The sequence below is a fragment of the Melozone crissalis genome, unplaced genomic scaffold (genome assembly GCF_028551555.1).
Source record: "Melozone crissalis strain CALT ecotype California unplaced genomic scaffold, PUWL_Pcris_2 ptg000019l_1, whole genome shotgun sequence".
In the NCBI taxonomy this organism is placed as follows: Eukaryota; Metazoa; Chordata; class Aves; order Passeriformes; family Passerellidae; genus Melozone; species Melozone crissalis.
In genome coordinates, this window is record NW_026535797.1 from 22,904,740 (window position 1) to 22,927,342 (window position 22,603).

A 22,603-nucleotide genomic window follows, 5' to 3' on the forward strand; every position below is an offset into this window, starting at 1 on the left:
TAAACCTATCATTAGTGTACTTTATACTTAGCACAGCAAATGTTTGGATGTAGAATCCACTTACCTTGAAAGCCTGGAATGTCTCTAAAGGAAAACAGGACCTAAGTAATAAATAGCAAGAGCCACGCTGTTTAGTTTACATAACCTATTATTTTGGTTTTAACAATTTGACAGTATTGTTTAAACTCCTCAACTTCCTGGCATAGCCAGATTTTTATCAATTTCTTTTCAGTCAGTGCACTGCCTAATCTGCTGCATACATCAAAATTTGAAAACATAAATTAAACTACACAAACTAGGACTAAATCTAAAATAAACCTGTTCAATGAGTTTAAAAAAATGTATATAAATTTGAGCAGCAGCAGAATGAGGGCATATTGTGCTGAGAAGCATTCTTAACATCACAGCCAGCCACACAAAGCTACTGGTATTACTTTCCTGAGCAGACATTTCTGCTTTCCAAATAACTATTTTTTTAGTATTTTGTTCTACAACTCGATTACCCAAGACAGCTTCTTGTTTTTAGTGACATTTAGAGTTTGCTACCATCTATAATATCAATCTATTACTTGGTCATTTTTTATTATTAGATGTAAAATTAGATTGCAGAAAATTGTTCTCTGTAGACTAATTTTTTTTTTTTTCAGTTATCCAGAAAAATACCTTTAAGTATTCTAGCTTAGATGAACATCTGAGTGAAAGCCTGGAGTCCAATTAAGCACATGAAGGTGGTGCCATCAGTAGACTATCACAGTTTCCTGCCCCTGTGAAGGACATGGTCCTTGGCCTCCTGGTCTGAGGTAGACCCAAAACTCCAAAGCCCTGTGCTATCAGCAGTACCTGAAATGTCTGCAGTCTGCTCTGAAGTATTTAATCCAAATCAATCAACAAACATTTTGTTATAAAGAGCTCTAGAATGACTTTTAACAAACTATTTTGCCTTCAATGAATCCAAAGTACTTACAAGTTTTTCATATTTTCTACAGAAGCATACCCTTGAAGGACATCATTCCATGACCCTTCTTGAACTTGTCACAAAAATAGATTTACATACTTATGGAAGTACTGCTGTGATTAAATGACAACTTGCTTTCAAAGTCCATCCAAATGTGAAGCTATTAAGCTTAAAAACGCAGGAGAAGAAAGCAAGACTTGTCAGCAGCTAAGCTCCACTCTACCTTTGGCTATGCAGGGACTAGGTACTTGCTCTATCACCTCGAAGGAGAGCAAGGGAAGATTAGATCCTGCCTCAGAAAACCAATGTACTGGGTACAAGTGGGTATCAAATTATTGTCCTTTAAACCACAGGTTAGACATGGGTGATGGATTTGCTGTGCTTTTGTGGGATGCTATTTGCTTATAGTTGTGCTCAAAACCTCAATCTGCAAAAAGCCACAAAACACAAGGAAACCTGCCAAGGAGAAACCTGCTGCAGAGAAAAATAACTGTTATATCCTCTGACTATTCTCTCCTTGAAAATTAATTTTTAATTTAATTTACAATAAGTGAACACAGAAGTTTCCCAACACTACCTTTCCTCTCTTTTAAATTGCTGCTTCTGAAACGACAATGTAAAAGCCATTTGCTGTACACAAAAGGGCCCATAAAATTTTCATTGCTGATATTTCAAAAATGGTGAAAGTATTATTCATAGAAAAAAAAAAATAACCTGCCATGTCCGAATTTAAAAGCTCTACAGGGTGGTCAACAACTACTTTTTAGTACAGCTTTGTAGCAACATCTATAGATTATGACAAAACCAGAATAATGCTCATTCTGCCAAGCATTTACCACTTATTAATCTCACTAAATTATTTAGAAGGTAAATTTACAATCGAACCTTGAGTTCCTGAGAAAACGCATGTAGTTGCATTATTTATTTTTTACCTCCTAGTCTCAAAGTCTTAAGCTATTAAACCATTTTCAGAAAACTTGGCATTAGCAAGAATAAAACCAGTCACTCAATATGTAAACATTCACTTTCCTGCTTTACACCACTTCAGGCAACAACTGTGTCATATTCCATAAACCAAGCACAGATATAGCCAGTAGTAAATGAAGAGCAGATCTTTGCATAAAACCAGGGACCATTAACTTGTAAACATTTTATATTACAAAAGAAGTATTATCCCAGCAAAGTGCCGTTGGTGCCATTTTAAACAAAAGATTGAAACCATGAAGGGAAGAATAACCAGTATTCATATTGATCTAGTGGGTAAAAGAGAGTTAAGAAGGCAAAGAATTTATTCAGCTCTCATTTTTCTATTTTTTTCATATTACATTTGTGTAATCCTTTCCAGATACTGTGATTCCATATTCAAAATAGATGGAAAATATGCCTTTTTTAATTCCGCGATTTGAGGAGAAAAATATTAATTGTACAATTTACTGATGGTGCTACTAAAACCATAATGCGCCTTGAAAAAAGAGATTAAACCCCAGCAAGCTAACCTTGCAAAGAAGGTTGCACAGGAGGTTGGAAATTTGGGTGTTGCTTTCTAAAGTGACCATTACAACTCAATATAGAGAGGGTTCTCTTCCTGAAAAACCACAAGTTAGCATCTTATATAATTTTCCCTGGCATTCATCAGGAACAAATTGCACTAAAATCAGGAATATGCTATTTTGAGAGGCTGTAACCATAGGGCAGAACAAATGATAAGAACAAAGGCAAAGGAAGGGCAAAGGCCAGATCTAAAGCCTGACTCATGTTGCAGGAGGTTGATTTAAAAAAAGCCTTGCAATTCTGCCTGTCTTTGCTCCCGTGAGTCACAAGGCACAGGCCATAACTGCCAAAGAAACAAGGAGCATGCCATGAAACAGGGCTTGACAAGGAGTCAAGTATTTCACTTCTAATCAACTGGTATGATATAATATATCCTATTCAGTGAGCCTCTTCAGCCTTTGAGTTGCTCAAAGAAAATAGTTCAAGAATGGATATCAGCAGATACATGCAGATAAATTAATTATGAGAAACCAGTTACGAAAATGATACACCACAAAATCCTGTATGCGATTATGATCCAGGGGCAAAAAACATTAATTCTATTTTCTGACCGGACAGATGACAAGTATTCAAAAAATATTTATGCTTGTCCTGGTAAAGCAATAGCCTTTCACTCAATGTACAGAATGATTCCTTGCATATTGTGCAAATTTATATTGTACAAACAATAAACAGTATTTCTGACCAGCTGTAGGAGTAAGAACTTAGTCATAAAATTCCACAGAAATTAAAGATTATGGTGTTTTTCTTTTTGGAAACACAACTGTTGTATAGATCCACACACTGTGGATTCCTATTTCACCCCAATCAGTACTAAAAAATAGTCTTCACCTCCTCAGCAGTGCATCATGTGTAAATACAAGGTCTGAGAACTGCAAGTGTTAATTCATCACTAAGAGTGAGTCAAGAATAAAGCCAGTAAAGGAAGGAGCATTTAAAACTCTTCTCTTCAAATTCACGTTAGACAGAAAATCTGTGATCGGCCTACTGAGAAGAAAATTCTCACATTTTCAGGTGCACAGAAAGGCTTTCCCTTAAAGGCTGATGTTGCCCAATCAATAAGAGAAGATAGTGAAATTTCTGTGCACTATCAGAGTAGATTAGAGCCAGTGCCTAGTAAAGCAGGTGTCTGAAATTTTCCTAGAAGACTCTGTTCCTCACATCTATGTATCATTGGCTATTTTCCACTGAATGCAGCATATTTCTTACAGGATCGTGCCCCACATGCAATGATATAAAATTTTCTCTAGATTAATTTCCCAGGTGAGAGTGAACATGAAAGAATTCAGATGATATTTCCAGATGTTTTTGCTCTTACAGTGCTGATATCTGCACTTTGCTCTGAATGGGAAGGAAAGTGAAACAACACAGAAAAAAACAAACATGGAATTTAACAGATAATAAAAGACCAAATAATACCATTTGCTTTATAAAGAATCCCATCTCCTTTTAATTCATGTTCACAATATTACACATGTAGAAACTCCATCACGATATATGTTGCCTGCACAATAGCCACTATGAAAATAACTTTTTCTTCAAAGTTATCATTGTCCCAACCACATTAGCCATCAAGAAACATTTCATTAATTATGCTCGAATAAGTATCTAAACTTCAAATAATGAAATTGCATAGAATATTTATAAATTATGTATCTACAAAACAAATTTTAATATTTTCTAATAAAATATTTTGAATTTATTTACTTACATATTTAACCAATCACTTCTGTTAGTAATTAAAAATTGAACTTTTACACCCATTACCTACAGCAGCCATAACATACACACACATTGGTAAGAACCCCTCCAGGACTTAGGATTTTTGCTATCAGGGAAGATGAATGTTGAATAGGAAACATTTTCAAAGGCTGCATTTTGAAAAAGAAAAATAAATAAATAAATGTGAAGGTTGTGGAAGATATTCAAACCATATCAGGAATTTATATTTATCTTGCTGTGATTCATTCTTCTGCTGTCACAACACTGCAATCAATACTAGAACTTCACTGGCTCCCTTGACTAACTTCAGAGAAAAGCATCCCAGAACAGAATTAAGTAAAATTGAGCAAACTGTTAAAATGTGAAAATAATCCTCATGTTACTTTCAGCACGCAATGTCAGTGCTCTATTTGGCTACTAATATTCCATCTAACTCTCAGCAAAAAAAGACCTTCTGCTGGGCTCTGCAGGTATGATCCACACCCCCAAGCCCAGTGCCAGCTGCAATTACTCCCTGTCTTCAATCAAAGGACATTTTGGATGGCCAAGGAGCTGCAGGGTGGATGAATGAGACTGGCATTAACTGCTGGATGCACAGGGCTTGGAAAGGCACCAGTGTAGCTCTGTAGTGCACCATGAGCTCACCCATTCACAAAAACTCCTTCAGATTTGTAGGAAAACGTACCACATGGTGTGGGGCTGATCAAAGAAAAATACAATCAGCAATTAGGACCACAATAAAGCTGACAGATAATTTCTACAGAGAAGCAGAGTAACTATGTGATAATGGAGAACTAATGACTAGAGAGTTTGAGTACTTCAGAAATCTCAAAAAGCATTTTGCTCTCAGTCATCTGTGTTTCTAAGGGACTACAACAATTTACTTTCGATTATGAAGATTACGGTTGCTAGATATCCCAACTTAAATGCAAAACCTCTTCAAATTGAACTTCACACTTCAGATGATAGCTGATTCATTTCAGCTAAACATCCACAGTGATGCTTCAATATTACTGTTTTGAATAAAACCAGCACTCCTTGAAGGAAAATGCTTAACAAAATGCTGTGTACTAAACCTGTCTATGCAGCACAGTTGCATCTGCCTTACTTTATAAAAGGTGATTTTAAAAGATGGCAAAATCATTTCCCTGTATAAGTCACAAAAGTTCCCTATAACCGCAACAATAAAATAGCTTTAGAAAGTTTTATAGCCGTTTTACTTAAGCAGAAACCCTCATTTTTCTAAGTTTTAACACTATTTTTAAATTAAAAGGTGCATTATTCTCTTTTTGTATTTGCCCCATGTTATATATTTACTAGCAACAAACAAATGAAATCATGAAGCTAAATACACTACTTTTCCAACATTGAGCTTCTGAATCAAAGTGCATCTGGGGAGATATCACAGGAAAACCTGCTTCTGGTAAATGCAATTTTGAAGACAAGTTAAGCTTAGATATCTGAACCCTAAAATACCAAGGAAACAATTTTTTCACTTCATATCCCTTTATACATACCAAAGCAGAGAAGTTCACTAGATAGATTTAGAGAAAAAAATCTTTAATAACTATATAACATTTATAAATACAATGTACTGACTTTTACATAAACAATTAAAAACTAAATGCCTAAATGAATCAAAATGCACTCCCAAGTTTAGCAGCATCTTCTTTAACACCATTACAAATTAAAGTTTCCTGAACAGAAGAAACTAAAAGAAGCAACATAAAAGGAGACAGATCTAAAGAACCTGTATATCCGGACCTCTGAGCATCATTAGCTTTATTGGCAAACTTTCTGGCAATCCATTAGGTAAGCCACTGCAGTGCAAGTGGCTATGGAAGAGTCAATAACTTCAGAGATGTTTTTGTGGTGCAGAAATATGTCCTTCATTTTACAGATTGCTCGGATGTGTTTCTGTTTTCATTCAGAATTGGAGATAGTATGATACTAAACACTGCTGAAGGTGATAATAAGGTTAATGAAGGCTAAATATCTGTGGGTCAGCAGTGAATCAAGTGTAAGCCCTGTATAATGAAAGAGTATAAATACAGAAGTACTAGAGACCGTTAAGCATTCAAAAAATTGATGTGAAACAAGTGGCAAAATGTGACAAACTATGAAGGATACTGTTCCCTTGACTTAAGTCAATATTGTATGAACTGCCATATGGTATAAATATCCTGCAATTCAAAATCTCACAAAAAGCCTTAAATATTTCAGCTGTAAGAGCACTTCCCAAGTTTTCCCTCTCTATATGCTGTCTGTCTGTGTATAGCAAAATACTGCAACTGTAAAGACAGAACAGTGGATAAAGGAACAGATTTTTAGCCATCCAACTATTAATTCTGAAATATCACATGAGCAGGAAGGTCAAAACTTAACAGATTCACAGAATATTGTGAGGTGGAAGGGACCCACCAGGATCTCCCAGGTATATGGCCCATACAGGGACCGAGCCCACAGCCTTGGTGTTACCAGCAGCAGGTTCTCACCAACTGCTCTTCTCATATTGATATGGAGCACTGAAGCACAAGAAGTCATCCTTCCTAATCCCAGTGGGGTTTGGACCTCTCAGGTGATGGTCAAGCAGTGCATGTAAATGACCATATTAATGAAGTTTCCCCTTTTGAATGTAGAATGATAACAAGAGTGAAAAATCTTAATCGAATTCTCTCTTGACTTTTCTTAGTTTCATATCTATAAAGTAGAGTGAAATAATTGCCAAAAGATTACAGGAAGGATATGAATGATCCAGTTTAAATAAAATTCCAGTCTCAGGTGAGTACATCAGTTCCATCAGAGCCCTTTGATATTCAGAAAAAAACAGACACAGAAGAACTTTCTCAAGTCTCATATGGAATTCTTAACTTCTAATCTTTCTAGTGAAAGCCCAACTATCTTAGCATCAGTTTATACCAATTTCAGTCTCAACAGGACTTGCCTTTGATTAATTCAGTCTTACAAAAACGTCAGGAGGAACACAGATATGCAGTTTGGGGTTTTTAATTACTTAAACTGAATAATGCATCTTTTCTTAATTCCACATAAACCCAGACTCACGCAGCACAGAGCACATTAGAGCACACTAGGTGCTGAATTAATGAGAACTACATGGACATTGCGGTGCTTTTGGTCCAGGGTTTATAAAAAAAAATAGTTCCTTTGAGCAGTGTTACAGAAATTAGAAATGCAAAATGAGCCAAAGATCAAAAAGAGTAATGAGAAGTCATGGAACTCATGTTAAAAATGCCAAAATATAAACTGACAGGTTATAGGTATAAGAACTTCTAGTTTTGGATTTGGGTAGATATCAATTATATTATTTATAAAGTTGCTTGTAAACAACAAGCATTCAAAATTCAAAGTTGAGCAGATCCCACTCAGCAACAAACTAACACAGATTCAAAATATTTTTTAAAAATATAGTAAAAAAATCAATGGATGAAGCTATCAGGGGAATAACTACGGGATAGTGTATAAAGACTAGACTGAATTCCTATAAGGAACTATACATATTAACTTACCACCTGGGAGCCAAGAAATGAAATTTTATTTTGAACTGGTCTTTCAGCTGACATAAGATAAGAACTAGTCAAATTTTTAAAAAAATAGAAATCAATCTAATCTCTCATATTACCAGTAAAGAAACTGTGCAAGTCAGTTACATGCTGTAGATAGTTCAAGAAAATTTGGAAATCATCTGACTGATGATAATGTGACACTAAAAGAAGCATTTTTAATTTCCCCTCATTCAAGTAAATACAAATGCCCAAAGACAGAATAAATAATTATGGGGTCCCTCAGCAGTTTGAAGGAATTATTACTATTATTATTATTGTTATTGTTATACTTCTCTTATTATTCCATATTCGATTGAAGAGAAAACTCAACAGTCCAGGTAGCCTTCATTTAAGCAGAAGAACTTAATTACAGAGTCAGAAAGGCCACTGAAACCATTAGAGAATCCAAGGGCAGTCATAATGTAATTAAACTGGTAATAAAAAGCAGGACAAAAGGAAAATAGTCTGGTTTTTGTACATAACATCTAGTTATTGAGAACATACTTTAACTGGACAGAAAAAGGATATGGAGTGAAGAAAATTATGTAATATCTATAAAGAAATGCAAATATTTTGCTATTAAAGGAAATTGCAGCGATTTGCTGTTCAGCATAAATCCTTTATACTTGCTGTTACTATTATTTTATTATCCTAGAGGGGAGTATGACTGAATTAAATCTGAGCAAAGTTAAAATCCATTATTATAAACAACTTCGAATTTAGCAGTCAATCTACAACAAAACAGCATTCTGTGTTTCTCAATCACTAAATTTGGCAGACTGATCTTTAACATTTATGGATTGATGTCCAGAAAAAACATGACATAGAACACCAAGCAACGATGACAACAGATAATTTGGCTACACCAAGCTAAAGAAAAGTCTAGTTGCTTATGCTCCTTTATGAAATATACATAAAAACAGCTTGGCTTACAGCCTAGTACCTGAAAAACATATGCGGAAGAATATTAATATACCTGTAGAAGTTCTAAATATTATAACCCTGAAAGAATATTGAGTATTCACTGAAGGGAGGGTTGGTTATATGACAAGGAAATCTTACCGGGAATTCCAATTCAGGTCACTTAAATAAAAGAACTAATAATGCTTACTTGTCTTAAAAAAAAAAAAAATGTAGTCTAAAACAGTAATATATTTTTTCCATTTAAAAACAGCAGAACACAAAAGGAACAAAACATTTATGAAATATATTAACCAACCACAGACTTACTGCATTGCAAAGACATTTTAATTGTAGCATAGCATGACTAGAAACATGGTGGACATTTCAGTAATGAGGGAGAAAAAGCAGAAGTTTCCCATGCATATTTTATTTCAGAACTTAGAAAAAGCCGATCATGTAATAACTGCATACTTGCCTTCCTAATGTAACTAAGACAACTAAGGAGAATGCAAATAAACACATCTGTTAAGCCAGACATTTCTAAGTCATGTCTGGGTAACTTGCATCCACTAGTTTTTTTAATTCTGTGGGCTACTTAGAGTTGGTTGTAGGCAAGTCTGGCACATGTAGTTTATAGAAGTTCCAGAAAAAAGTTTATGTTATTTCCATAAGCTTAAAAGAAACAACCATGAGCCTATTAATTAATCTCAGACAAAACAAAGAATTCTACTGCAAAGTATTTGAGTAGTCAAGATAAGTAATTATTTTTAAGTATACATTTAGAAAAGCATCATATGCCATTAGCTTTTCCATTAAATGACATCTTTGAGTGACAGAGCTATAAATACTGATGTAATTTACTCAGCATTGCCATGGCACTCATTAAATGGACTAAACCCCAGGGAGTCTTAAAATGTATCTGGCATGTCTTCCCTGGAAGTCTAGTCAGGAATGTGTTCTTGACCTAAGTTATTTAATATTTCTATTAATATTCTGCCTTATAATGCTAAGCAATGATATATGAGGAAGAAATTCTTGGTAATGAAGAGAGTAAGTTAGTGACAAGCAGGGCTTGGGATCATGTACAGCAGGATGGCAACAAACAATATACATTCATTTATTGGTAATATTTGCGTGAATTTAACTGTAAATTTAGGACTGGATAATATTTTTTCTTCCACTGAAGGTACATTTTTGCTCAGTCAGGTTATAGATGAAAGAGGTCAAGTTAGTCCATCCAGCCAGGCAAATACAGTAGGAAGCACTTTTTAAAGCTATATAACTGTTATCAGCTATGATACTAGCTTTCAACAGCTTCTCAAAATTCAGAAACTAGGACTACTTTTGGGCTAAGACAGCCACTCATTCACACATGAAAAAAAAAATCAAGATATCCCCCTGCCTATCACCTCTCCCCATCAGAGCAGAATTAAAGTCAATGTTATTTGGGTCATTTTTCTGTGCAATGTTAAGCACCACTCACAGACAGAGGCAGACTGGCAACAGTTGAGTTAAATTATCCTTTGAGTTCACAGAGGTAGGGAAGCAAGAACACAGTTTCTATGCATGTCAGATGACAGACATTAATGACACATGAAACTAGTGCTGTCCCTGTGTTTCTGCTCTGCTCCAGTGTCTTTTGGCTACTTGTTTGACTTCTCATCAGTGGAGGAGAGAGAAGAGTATAGTCACAAATGAGTGCAACAATATCCATAAAAATCTGTCCTGGATTAGGCAAATAAATACTTGTCACAAGGTTACCTTCTGGCCTTAACATTGCAGCAACTCAAATGCCAGTTGGGAAGAAAGTATTATTTTAACTGGGGCCCTATCAAAACATACATGCTCTGTGAAACCTGAACTGATTAGGGGACATACAAAAAAGCAAAAATATTGTGTTCAATACAATGCCAATGTGATACAGTCCATTCAATGACAGATTACTGACAAATCACCAAGCACACTGAACTCTTTTCATTAAATTCATTGATCCCTGTTTGAAGTCATTTGAAGTGTAGAAAGAAATGTTACCATACATAAAAGCAGTGCACATGCACACATACATAAAATTCTTCTAGGAAGTTTTAGAGAATTTGGCTTCCATTATATATAAAATAATGCATAACTTAAGTAAAATGACCCAAAAAATACATCAAAGCTGGATAAAAGATGCTAGTTTTGTAAGAAATGTTGTAGAATTTTGATGTGCATTCAAAAATTCCACCAACAGATGGCAGAAATGCACAACACTTGATAAAGTTATTGCAAATTACTGCAAATTTAAGGTGCTGAGCAAGGGGGCTTTGCGACCTGTAGATGCACCAAAATCCAGTAAATTAATGCAAAGTCAAAGTGGTATCCCTATAACCAAGTTATCAGAAGGCTTCTTTGTGTCAGCGTAACTAAATTCCATTAAACTGTTTTCTAAAAGGAATCAAGTATTCTACAGATCCATATATGCTTTCAGGATGAGCTGTTCTGTAGAGATTATGGCAAGAAAGTCTACAGGATATTAAAACAAATGTTTTAATCTACAGATTTTTAACTAAAGCTTCATCTTGAGGAACACTTGCTGGATGGGCAGAACGCTTCACACCATCACCTTAACTACCTTAATAAGACACATCCAATTTTTCTCCAAATTTATCTCTAAACCAATTTCATTCTCTGACTCAACAAGAAGCCTGAATTTGCACCAGAGTTGTTGGAAATACTCTTCTCTGACCAGGCATTGATACTGAAACCACAAGTCTCATCCAAAATGAATTGGCATGTCTCGAACAGGACCTGGACAGTATTTGAGCAAACACTGGAAAAAATTATCTCCTTCCCAAACTGCACTAATCACCACCTGAAGAGATTTGTTCTCTATGCTTTGCATGTGTCTATATTTGCATGTGTTGTCTCTCTTCTTTACCCCACTACACATCTCAAATGATTTTCTGAAAAAAAAAGTACAGCATCAGCAGCAACTTAGACTAAAAAGCATGTGAGGAAATAAGGATGAACAAAAAATCTTCCTGATAATAGAATTTATAGGAATCAAACAGTTTCTATCACTTGATTTTCTGTACAGTAGAACAGATGAAACATACGATCAGAAAAAGGAAGTAAAATTGTTTAAAAGACCTTTTTTATCTTTAATTTCTGTGATTCAATAATAAGACACTATCAAATTCATATATTATGTTGTATTAATAACTTTGTATTAATATCAAAATCTAAGGCCGATTGTTCCTCATTCACATAGTCTTGAAAATGTGAAGCCAAGATCATATTTCTTATGTTAAATCCCCCTCTAACAATACAATCCTGTCAAGGCAATTTAGTTCAATACAATCAGATCATAAAATCAATATTTCTTTTTTCATAAGCATACAAGTACATGATTAAAGGCATTTCAGATATTTGAATTGGCTTTGCTATCACAGAAGATAGAATAGGGGTTTTAAGTGTGTAAAGTGTTATTGAGTCTTTACTAAATAAAACTGGAAGACATTAACTTGTAGGACTCTCCAATTTTTCAGACTGCAACCTATCCAAAGGAAAAAAGTTCTGAATCTGAAACTTAGCTAGGATATTCAAATTATGACAACTTTGTGGTTAAAAAAACAACAAACCAAACAACAAAATTTACCATGCCTTATTTCTCCCATTGCAAATTATCTTTGTCAAACAACCCTATTAGCCTACCTTTACTTGGACTATAAACAAAATACACAAATTCAGCAATGCACAGAAATAATTTGGTTAAAATTCACTGCCAAAGTCACAGGTAACTCATTCTTCCCTTGGGAAGAGTCTCTCCACTCTGTGGAATCCTGCACCTGGAGAACTGTCCTACCATTATCAGAAAGTTTCTTGTATAGGGTTGTGCAAGCAATACATATGATTTGATAAAGCACAGCTGTAGCTCATGAGCAAGTATCTACACAAATGTTACTGTTTGCAAAACAGTGTTGGAAAAATGTCATGGGGATCTAGATGAAAATGAGCATCCAAAAACACACTGATGTTCATATCTGTACAGTTTTCAAGTCAGAACATAAGAAATTATTATATAGCATGATAAAGCACTATACATCACTACATTATACAGATTCATTAAAAATTTCTTTCCTATCTCTATTTCCTCAAATTTGTCAATAATATGTAGCTCTTTTCATATGCCAAATGCACTCTTCTCAGGTGCTTCCATTTCTTATGCTGTCCTCTGCACACAAAAACGATACCACAGAAACCCTTTCTGAAGGCTTTACCAAATCTAAAAATCTGGTACTTTGCAGGTTTGAAGTGCTGTTTTGCCTTCATCTTTACTTTAGACATTGATCATACTGATATTCCTAGAAAACTTTTGAAAAAGTATAATCTGATCTGTCTTTCAATACCAAATGTTGTCTGCAAACTGGAATCTAGGTAGAAGACTAGATTTGAAATGTCCTCTATGAATACTGATTGAAAATTTAATTCACATACAGCATTTCAAGATGCAAAAATATATGTAAAGAACAGCTGAATACAAAAGAGCATCAGGGAAAGGAGAAGGCTTCACATACTAAGAGCTGCACAATAGTTGAATGATGGCATTTCTGAGCCAGCATAAGAAGAGAAAAAATCCACTGGCCTTCCACTTCTCTACATGATCAGATGATATATCCAGAGCATGTCCTCTGCCATGCTTCACATCTTTCTGTAAGCACTTACTGCTCCATAGGCAAAGCTTATTATTCATTTAGGATACTTTGGTTTCTTTAAAATACTGCTCAAAGTGTGGGTCTATAGTGATACTAGTCAGTTAGTTAAACCAGGACAGCTCTTGTAGAATTGGGCATTCAGAGCCACTTGGGAACTTGGATTCTGCCAAGTACTTCAATGAACTCATTACAGCTGACTGACATGAATCAATAATGAAATAAACTGGAAAGACCCTGATACACAATACATTCCAGATGGTGTGTTTTATTTTGGCTCCTAATGACCCTGAAATCTAAAGCACACAAAGGAAACCTGCTAAATCATTAAGAAATTCTTAAAATGTGCCAATGTTTAATGATTTTTGCCTCACTAAAAGGCAAACCTCCCTGCTAATCCTACATACACATGGGGACAACTTGTGCAAAACCCACAACTTATTTGTTCTGAATCCCCCTCAGCAGAAGGATCTCTCTCTCAATTACAATATTTATATAAAAGAAAAAGGCAAAGTAGCCATCTAGCCTGAAACTAAATAATATGGTCTAAACACACTCCTTTCCCCTCTACTCACACACTCAGTCCTACCAGGGTATTTACCTACATGTATGATTTGAGCTCTACAGGCAGTAAATTTGGCCATCCCTTTCAAAGGTGTAAAAAGGAATATACAGGCTCCATTAATACACTTTGATATATTAACTTAAAAATTCTTTCATCACAGCTTATCAAAATAACTTTCTGGTCTAAATTAAAGCTATGTTAGGAATCCAAACCATTCACATTTCTGAATTAGTGAATGATTTCACTAAGGATGACTTATCTAAAATGAATACCCCTCTGGAAGCAGGTGCAAAGCTAAAACATTGTAAATATGTTATTCCTAAGATGACTACACTAAAAAACACATCAGTTTTTTGCCCCAGCAGGTGATAAATGTCTCAGGGGAACTCCACAAGGAAACAGGCAAAGTGGGGCTATAAACAAGAAATCAAGATCAAATGATGTTGGTGTAATTAAGAGATATGGAAATTCTTTCAACCCTATGAGTGCTCAACTCTTCCTGAAAACTGACATAAAACTTATGAAATCCATGCAGCAGAAACTGCTAAATGTGCAAACGCTCTCATTATCCCTGTCAGTACTGTTAGCTGGATTGCTGTGTCACCGTGAGTCAGTCAATTACGCAGTCACTTTCATGAAGGGTATTCATTCCAAATAATTATCTCTGCCTCATTTCCCAGAGTTTGTGGTCTTGCTACTTTCTCATTTCACATTCCTTTTCAATAGATTCTGTGATTCTATTTATTCTCTCAGATAGACTTAATCTCCAAGGACTTCAACCTCAAAGTTTTTGGGAAACTCTGATACATACCATACAGGAGTGAAAATCCATCCCTCTAATTCACATAATGCAAGGAATCTGAGATAAAGTTATAGCTACTGAAATCGGCAATTTTCTTTCAAGGATAAACATGTTTTTTACTTACATACCTTCTTTTTAAATTTTATTTCCTAACATAATGTGGAGCTGTATGACATTTTCTCTTTCAAAAAGCCTTACTTAGTTTTCTATATGTGACAGTAGTGGTATGTGATAAAGAGAGTAATCATATGAGGATGTGTAGTGATCTTTTCTGGCTGTTTTACTGCTTTCTTCCCTGGCATACTAATAACCACTGATATGACCTTTACAGTGGTTATAAATTAATTGATCTCTTTCCATAAAAAAATTTCATCAATAATTTTTGTATCTTTGCACTTCTGTATTAAGATGAAAATGTTAAAAGACTATTAAAGACTCTCTGGTTTATTTTATTTTTCATATGAAACATTTAAGATAAGAATTTCTTCAGTTTTCAGGGACAATGAGTGTCTGTATTTCTGGAGGAATGAATTGCCAAACTGTGAGGTTTCATATGTTGTCTAAAGACATATGCCATTTTTAGGCTGTTTTCTCTGAATAAAAAAAAAATCACAACATTTGACGTTCATTTTTCCCAATGAAAATGCCTATAACACTTGTACAGGAAACTCCATTTGGCACATTATGGATGTTTTTAATTGAGTGTCCTCTCTATTTCATTTTGCATTCCCTTTTACACGTGGCACACCTTTTCTAATGCATTCCTAGCAGTCCAGTAAAAATATTAAGTGTCTAAATGTATCTCCCAAATCAGTCACCTCAGTGGATTCAAAATTTAGCCACAGTGGCTTAAAAAATGCAATGAGAATATATTGATTTCATTGTTGACAATGATTCATGGCAATCCAGTTCAGTGAATGAATGATCTAGATCACCTGTTCTGGTTGCGAGCTGAGACAAATCAAATTCATGGTTTGATAAAGGCAGGCTGCTGTTACACAGTACTTCCAAAATGGAATTCTCCACTGCTTAGAGTAGGAGATTGTACTAAAGAGTTGAAAACAACACAAATATAGTAAGTGCTTTTTCTGACAAAATCCACCTTTCTGCTTAAAATTCACTTTGAAAACTACTTGGGAAACATTCTTCTATTTACACAATGACACAAGATCAACAGATTCTCCACCCAAATGTGCAAAGTTAAAGTAATTTTATAACAAGCATTTTAAAGGTTAAACTATTTTACTTACCAAGCCAACTTCTGTTTAAATATACTGACACAAACACTGGAGGGACCGTGAAGAAATCTACCACTGAGTTAACTTCTAGCCAAAACCATAGCTTGTCATTGGCTGCTATAAACTGGAAAGAAAAAAAAAAAAAAAGCAGGGAAGAGATGAAAGAATCAGATTATTATCATGCTGATTGCAGGTATCTGTTATTAAATATTAAATCCAAAAGTTAGTGTAGTAACTGATGTTTTAGGTCAGTCCAGACAAAACATGGAAAGAAGTCTGTATTGCGAATTTCTTGATAATAGCACTGAGATTAAAATAAAAGGTCTAGCTAGAGAGATAGATCATCTATGTTATCAGTTGTAGTATCTGTGCTAAAAATACTTTTTCCACATTTGTTGACAATGTCTCAGTAATATTAGAAAAGTGTAGGCAATTATAAAGTATTTGGAAGCACATCTGGAACACTTTTGTTCCAGCACACCAAATATGGTGGTGGTAATCTTATCATGCACAAATTTCTCAATATAGAGCTGTTTACAGAGTCCTATTATTACAAGTCCAGAGGAGATCAGCAGGGTGACTCCTACAAGGCATAGTTTGGGACTGTAGCAGCACTTCAGGCTTTTGAATGAAACCATGTGGTCATTTCTCTCTCCTGAATACAAAATCAGCCCTGGGAAACTGGCAAGTTTAGATGCCATGGGCATCATAGTTAGAACTTGCCTACGTGCTTAAATAAGGTGAAACTTCCATTTGCATTTGATTAATAATTAAAAAAAAATTGAAACATTTGCTTTATATAAACATTAAATGTAAAAATACAAATAAAGGGAAAAAACGAGTGTATCATGAAGATATTTAATGGAGCAGATCTAAGTCTTAAAACTTTGACTTACACATTTCAAAACCATGGTCATATTCTTTGCATTAAAGAAGATATTGTCTTTCTTTCAAAGAAAATGCTCTATTTCAATCTCCATATACAGCAGCTGCCTTCCCTCCCTGCCTCCTGCTACCAGAGAGAAATCACTTACACGCAAGCCGAAGTAGAGTAGGAAGAACACATTGAAAGCCATGTCGATCTGTAATGTGAAATCTTTGTAGAAATTCTGGCAGGATTCTATTGGGCTATTTGAAAGACAAAGAAATCAGAATAAACTGTCAGTATGTGAGCTTCTACTCTGCCGAGAATTGTTTGCATTTCATTAAAGACCTTGATCCAGAAATTAGGTTTCTGTTTTCCAGTCGTTTACTAGGTACAAGCAAGCATTTCAAAGGAACTATTTCATTCATTCAGTTAGTCATTCATACAGTATTCATATTCACCTCTTCAGGTAATATTTGAGAATTAACATGCAGATACCTTTAGGAGAGGACAAGCAGGAGAATACCTCAGGATTGCTTAACCCCACATTAACCCTTAAAGAACTGACTTCTTTCTAAAGGACACACCTATGATACTTTAGGAAGAAACCTAACAAGTACACAGGTACAGTGAAACATTACATGCTTTTAATTCATAAAACCTTTTAAAAAATAGTTGCTTAGGAATACATTACCCATTAGCAACCTGGAGTACTTAGTCTTGTAGAATCCCTTGTTTATAAAAAGTTGATTGGATTTTTTTTTCTTTTTCTCACTTCCTTTTTTTTTTTTTTGTATGGCCATTTAATGTACTTTATGTACAGTACTATGAACTGAGTAGAAAAGCAGCATAGCCCACTGGTAAAATTAAATAACAAAATAAATTGAAGAATTTGAAGCAGTACTCTAAGGGTTAATTTCTGCATGCAGGTTAATTAAAATACCCTTGTGTGTCTCAGGCAGCCATTGCAAATTTTAGCTTCTTATTTTATGCTCTATTTGACAGTGGGACAGATCCAAAGCTTGCTCTATACAAACTGGTACTTTATAAATATACTTTTAACTAAGGAAGGTGGTAACTTCCATAAGTATCATCAGTGATTTATTTGTAAGGTTTCTAAAACAGGTTGTTGAAGCCACAGTCCAATGTTGTAGTCATAGACCAAAGTGAAAATCATGTCCCAATATATGTTGATGTATATACTATATATACATAATGTCCCACCATATATAAATATATATACACACATATATTGCAAATGATCCTGTGTTCATCACAAGTGTAATAGAGGGAAACTAGAACGTAGATCATTTGAACATTTGGAGCCCTAGAAAACTCCTTTTAGAAAAGCAGAAATTTGTTGGCTTTCTAGATCAAATAAATCACTGAACATGAATATAATACCAGTTAGTATAGCAGTAATTCTGCAAGTATAATGCTAGACTGCTCAACAAGCAAGATTCTATGCGTTATGAATGTCAGGTACCTAACTTAAGGCATAAAGGAAATTACCTGGACCACCAGGTCATTACACATGCAGCCAGATTTTCCATTCCTTGTATACATTTCAGGTCAAACAAGTTAATTACAGCATGCTCTCTCCTGTCTCTAGATGCATGAATGTATACAGCAAAATTCTCCTTGATGTACAATAGCTTCATATTTTAAGAAGCTTCAGTGCTATAGGAAAGTGTATTAAAACTGTTTTTCAAAGGCTATTTGAAAGGCATTAAAGTTATGAGACACTTCTGTTGTAGTTCAAATAAATTTGATTTACAAGAGCAGGCAGAAGGGAAGAGAAGCCATATGTTAACATACAGGAGAGCAGACAATACCCCATATTTACAAACACAGTTTTAGCTACAAAAATACTGGATGTAATTTGAGAACCCAACTGGATAATCTTCTGTAAGGCACTAATGAGAACAAAGGATTTTGTCAAAATAAGGTAGGGCACACACTGAGTCACAGTGCACCCTACCAACAGGAAATACAGAGGAACAGAACCAACAACCATGCACCAGCCCTTAACTCCGGGTTAGGTCCCTGCAAAAGCTGGAGAAGTTCACTGAAACTAATGGACTGCAGAGGCTTATCACCAGGATAGAGAGCAATTTTTAATTAAGGTCAGCTAAGGTTGCAGCTAACAGCTCTACTTTTGTGACTGTCCTTTACAAAAACCTACAAGATCTGACAAATTATCTAATGCATGATAAATATTTTTTTTTTTTTGGCAAAACACTTAGCCCAATGGATGACAATTCTGATTTGTGACTTCTGTTCATCTAATACCAAAACCACTGTTTCTCCTAGTCAAATCCTTTAAACTTCCTTCATTTCAGAGAGAATCCCTCTCTTTCAATATTTAAGTTGTCCATTTCAAAGACAAACACAGCACCCTTCTTTTTTATTTCAAATGATGATTTTGTCAGAAGGGCGTGACACTGAAGGAATTATCAATTTTTTCACAGATGGATTATAAAATATTTTAAGCATTCTAAATTAAACTTTCAGTTTGGATTTCTTATTTTGCTTCTCACCAGTAGCTGACATCTGAGCTGTAAGAAAAACAGGGCCACTAATGTTTATCATTGCACAATTCTGCAGAAAGAAGCCAATTTGAAACTTGTCTTTACATCGAGTTTCCCAACACCAGAAGTGCTGTAAGTACTTCTTAGTAGTGCACAAGGGTCTCCAGGACCAGCAATAATACTAATAAAACTCCCTGGTTTATATTAAAATCATATGGCATATCCTATGGGATTTCACCCCATTAGAGCAGCAAAGGTTTCACTTCTGAAAAAGACAACAGACTATTAGAATTGTTTTTACTCCCCTTCCATGCATGGTTTCATACATTTATACCACAAAAGGACAGAAGAAACCATGAGAAAAATCAATGAAATAGCATATTAGCAACGACAGGAAAGATTTCATATAACTAGATAAAATTTACAGTAACGATGGAACTGTAAATGCAATGGGCACCTCCCGCTAAAAAAAGTGGCAGGATCAATACTTCAACAACTGGCATGCACATCTGGTAAATCAGCCAGCTAGGGAAGGAACCCCACCAGAGCTGTTTTTCTGACCAGAGAAGGACTGGTGGCTGATGTGACAAAAGGAGCTTGTCTTGGGCACAACAATCACAAAACATAGATTTTGATTTTTGGAGAAATAATGAGGGGAGCCAGCAGAACTCCCAGAGGCTTTGGCCTGTTTATGAGGCTGGTTGAGAAAGACCCTTGGGATGCAGTCCTGAAGGGCAAAGGATTCCAGGAAGGCTGGACATGATTCAAGATGGAAATTTTAAATGCACTGAAGCAGGCCATCCCTCTGTGTCAAAAAGATGAGCAGGGAAGACCATCAGCCTGGCTGAAAAGAGAACTTTGGCTGGAATTCAGGAATAAAAGTGCATCATCTTTGGAAGAAGGGCCAGGCAACTCAGGAGGGCTTCAAGGATGTTGTGAGGTTATGCAGGGAGAAAACTAGAAGGGTCAAAGCCCAGCTAGAACTAAATCTGATTACTGGCATAAAAGAAAATTTAAAAAAAAAACACTTCTAGAAATGCATTAGCAACAGAAGGAGAGCTAAGTAGAATCTCCATCTTTTATTGGACATGGGGGAAACATAATGCAAAGAACGAGAAGTCTGGGGTACTTAATACCTGCTTTGCTTTGCGGTATTTAATAGTAAGAGCAGCTGTTCTCTGGGTACCCAGTGCCCTGAGCTGGAAGACAGACGGGGAGCAGAATGAAGCCCCCACAATCCAAGGGGAAATGGTCAGTAAAATACTACACCATTTAGAACAAATCCAAAGGGCTGCATGGAATCCACCCAAAGAAACTGAGGGGGGTGGCAGAAATGCTCACCAAGCTACTTTCCATCATTTATCAGCAGACCTGGTTAACTGGAGAGGTCCCACCTCACAGGAAATTGAGAAATATGACACTCATCTACAAGAAGGATCAGGAAGAGGATTCATGAACCACAAGCCTGTCAGCCTGACCTTGGTGCTGGGGAAGGTCATGGAGCACATCTTGAGCCAGCACAGAGCCATGTAGGACACCACAGGATCATGTCCAGCTTGTTTGGGTTTATGAAAGGCAGTGCAGCTTGACCAATCTGATCTCCTTCTGTGACAAGGTGACTTGCTTGGTGGATGAGGAAAAAGCTGTGAAGCTTTTTACACCAATTCCCACAGCATTCTACTGGAGAAACTGGCTGCTCATAGCTTGGACCAGCTGGGTAAAAGGCTGGATGGCTGAGCCCAAGGAGTGTAGCAAATATCTTTATCTATGATCTGGTCAAGGGAATTAAGTGAGCCCTCAGTAAGCTCCCAGATGACACCAAGTTGAGTGGGAATGTTGGCCTGCTGGAGGGTAGGAAGGCTCTGCAGAGGGATCTGAACAGGCTGGATCCATGGGCTGAGGCCAATTGTACAAGGTTCAACAAGGCCAAATGCCTTGTCCTGCACTTGGGTCAAAACAACCCCATGCAGTGCTACAGGCTTGGAGAAGAGCAGCTCTAAAGGTGTTTGGGAAAGGATCTAAAGCTGCTGATCAGCAGCCAGCTCACTGTGAGCTAGCATGCACCAAACTGGCCAAGGAGGCCAACAGCTTCCAGCCTTGTAAGAGGAACAGTATGCCCAGCAGGACCAGGGAAGGGACCATCCCTGTGTACTCAGCCCTGGTGAGGCCAGCCCTCAAGTGCTGTGCCCAGCTCTGGGCCCCACACTGCAAAAGAGCCAGGGGCTGAGGTAAAACAGAAGGGAACTGCTGGGGAAGGGAGCACAAGGGGGCCGGGGCTGTTCAGCCTGGAGAAAAGCAGGCTCAGCAAGGACCTTATCACTCCCTACCACTCCCTAGGGACAGGTGTAGCAAGGTGGGGACCGACCTCTTCTCCTGAATATAAGTGAGAGAAAAAGAGGAAATGGCCTCAAGTTGTGTCAGGGGAAGGCTAGATTGGATATTAGAGAACAATTTTTCACTGAAACATTGTCACACGTTGAAAGAGGCCGCCTAGGAAAGTGGTTGAGTCACCATCCCTGGAGGTATTTAAAAGATGTATAGCTGTAGCACTTAGAGACACGGTTTATTGGAGAACTTAAAGGTCATTTCTAAAATAAATGATTCTATGATTCTCTAATATTTTTAAGCACTTTGAAAGAGCATCTTTGATTATCTATACAATTTTTACAACAAAACTAGTAGCTATGAAGCCCAGTTGTACAGTTATAATAAGCATAAACTACTTCAATGAGCAAGAGTGACTACAAGAGTGGTAACAAAATAATTCCATTTAATTTTACATATTTCCTGCAAAACTTTGACAAGGTGCTCCCAGCATCCTTAAAGCTTTGCTGCAATCAGCATTGAAGTCAACACTGTGCACGACAATTTTATCACATGCTGCACAACCTGTCACTTCAATTCAAAAGATCTTACTGCTGCTTAAAGAACTATTTTTGCCACCAGTTTATATCATGTATTTATTATTCTTGCTTATTTCTGTTTGGCTTAAAATGTTTGTAATGCATCAAAATGTTTCTACTGGAATTACTCCTTCAATAGTCATAAAATGAGTGTGAGAGAGCAAAAAATGCTTTTTAATGTTTTCTGAAATTGCTTCTGTGAGTATATTAATATGAAAATTCCCACAGAAGCCTTCAGATTTTTCCAGGATTTTTGAAATTGCAACACAGTTGAAAATAAGTTGAGTGGTTTTACTGTATCTTTTCACCTTTGA

The 22,603-nt window shown here is 36.1% G+C and overlaps 1 protein-coding gene across 28 annotated transcripts in view; it reads right to left on the reverse strand.

Annotated features, from left to right (window-relative positions):
* KCNMA1 (potassium calcium-activated channel subfamily M alpha 1) overlaps nucleotides 1-22,603 on the reverse strand; it is a 411,380-nt gene that overhangs the window by 162,349 nt on the left and 226,428 nt on the right. For all 28 annotated transcript variants that reach the window (XM_054276930.1, XM_054276928.1, XM_054276929.1 and 25 more), the window contains 2 exons: nucleotides 17,025-17,118; nucleotides 16,003-16,114 (listed from right to left, as the gene is read on the reverse strand). In XM_054276930.1, the coding sequence (XP_054132905.1) occupies nucleotides 16,003-16,114; nucleotides 17,025-17,118 (206 nt within the window). The remainder of the gene's footprint in view (nucleotides 1-16,002; nucleotides 16,115-17,024; nucleotides 17,119-22,603) is intronic.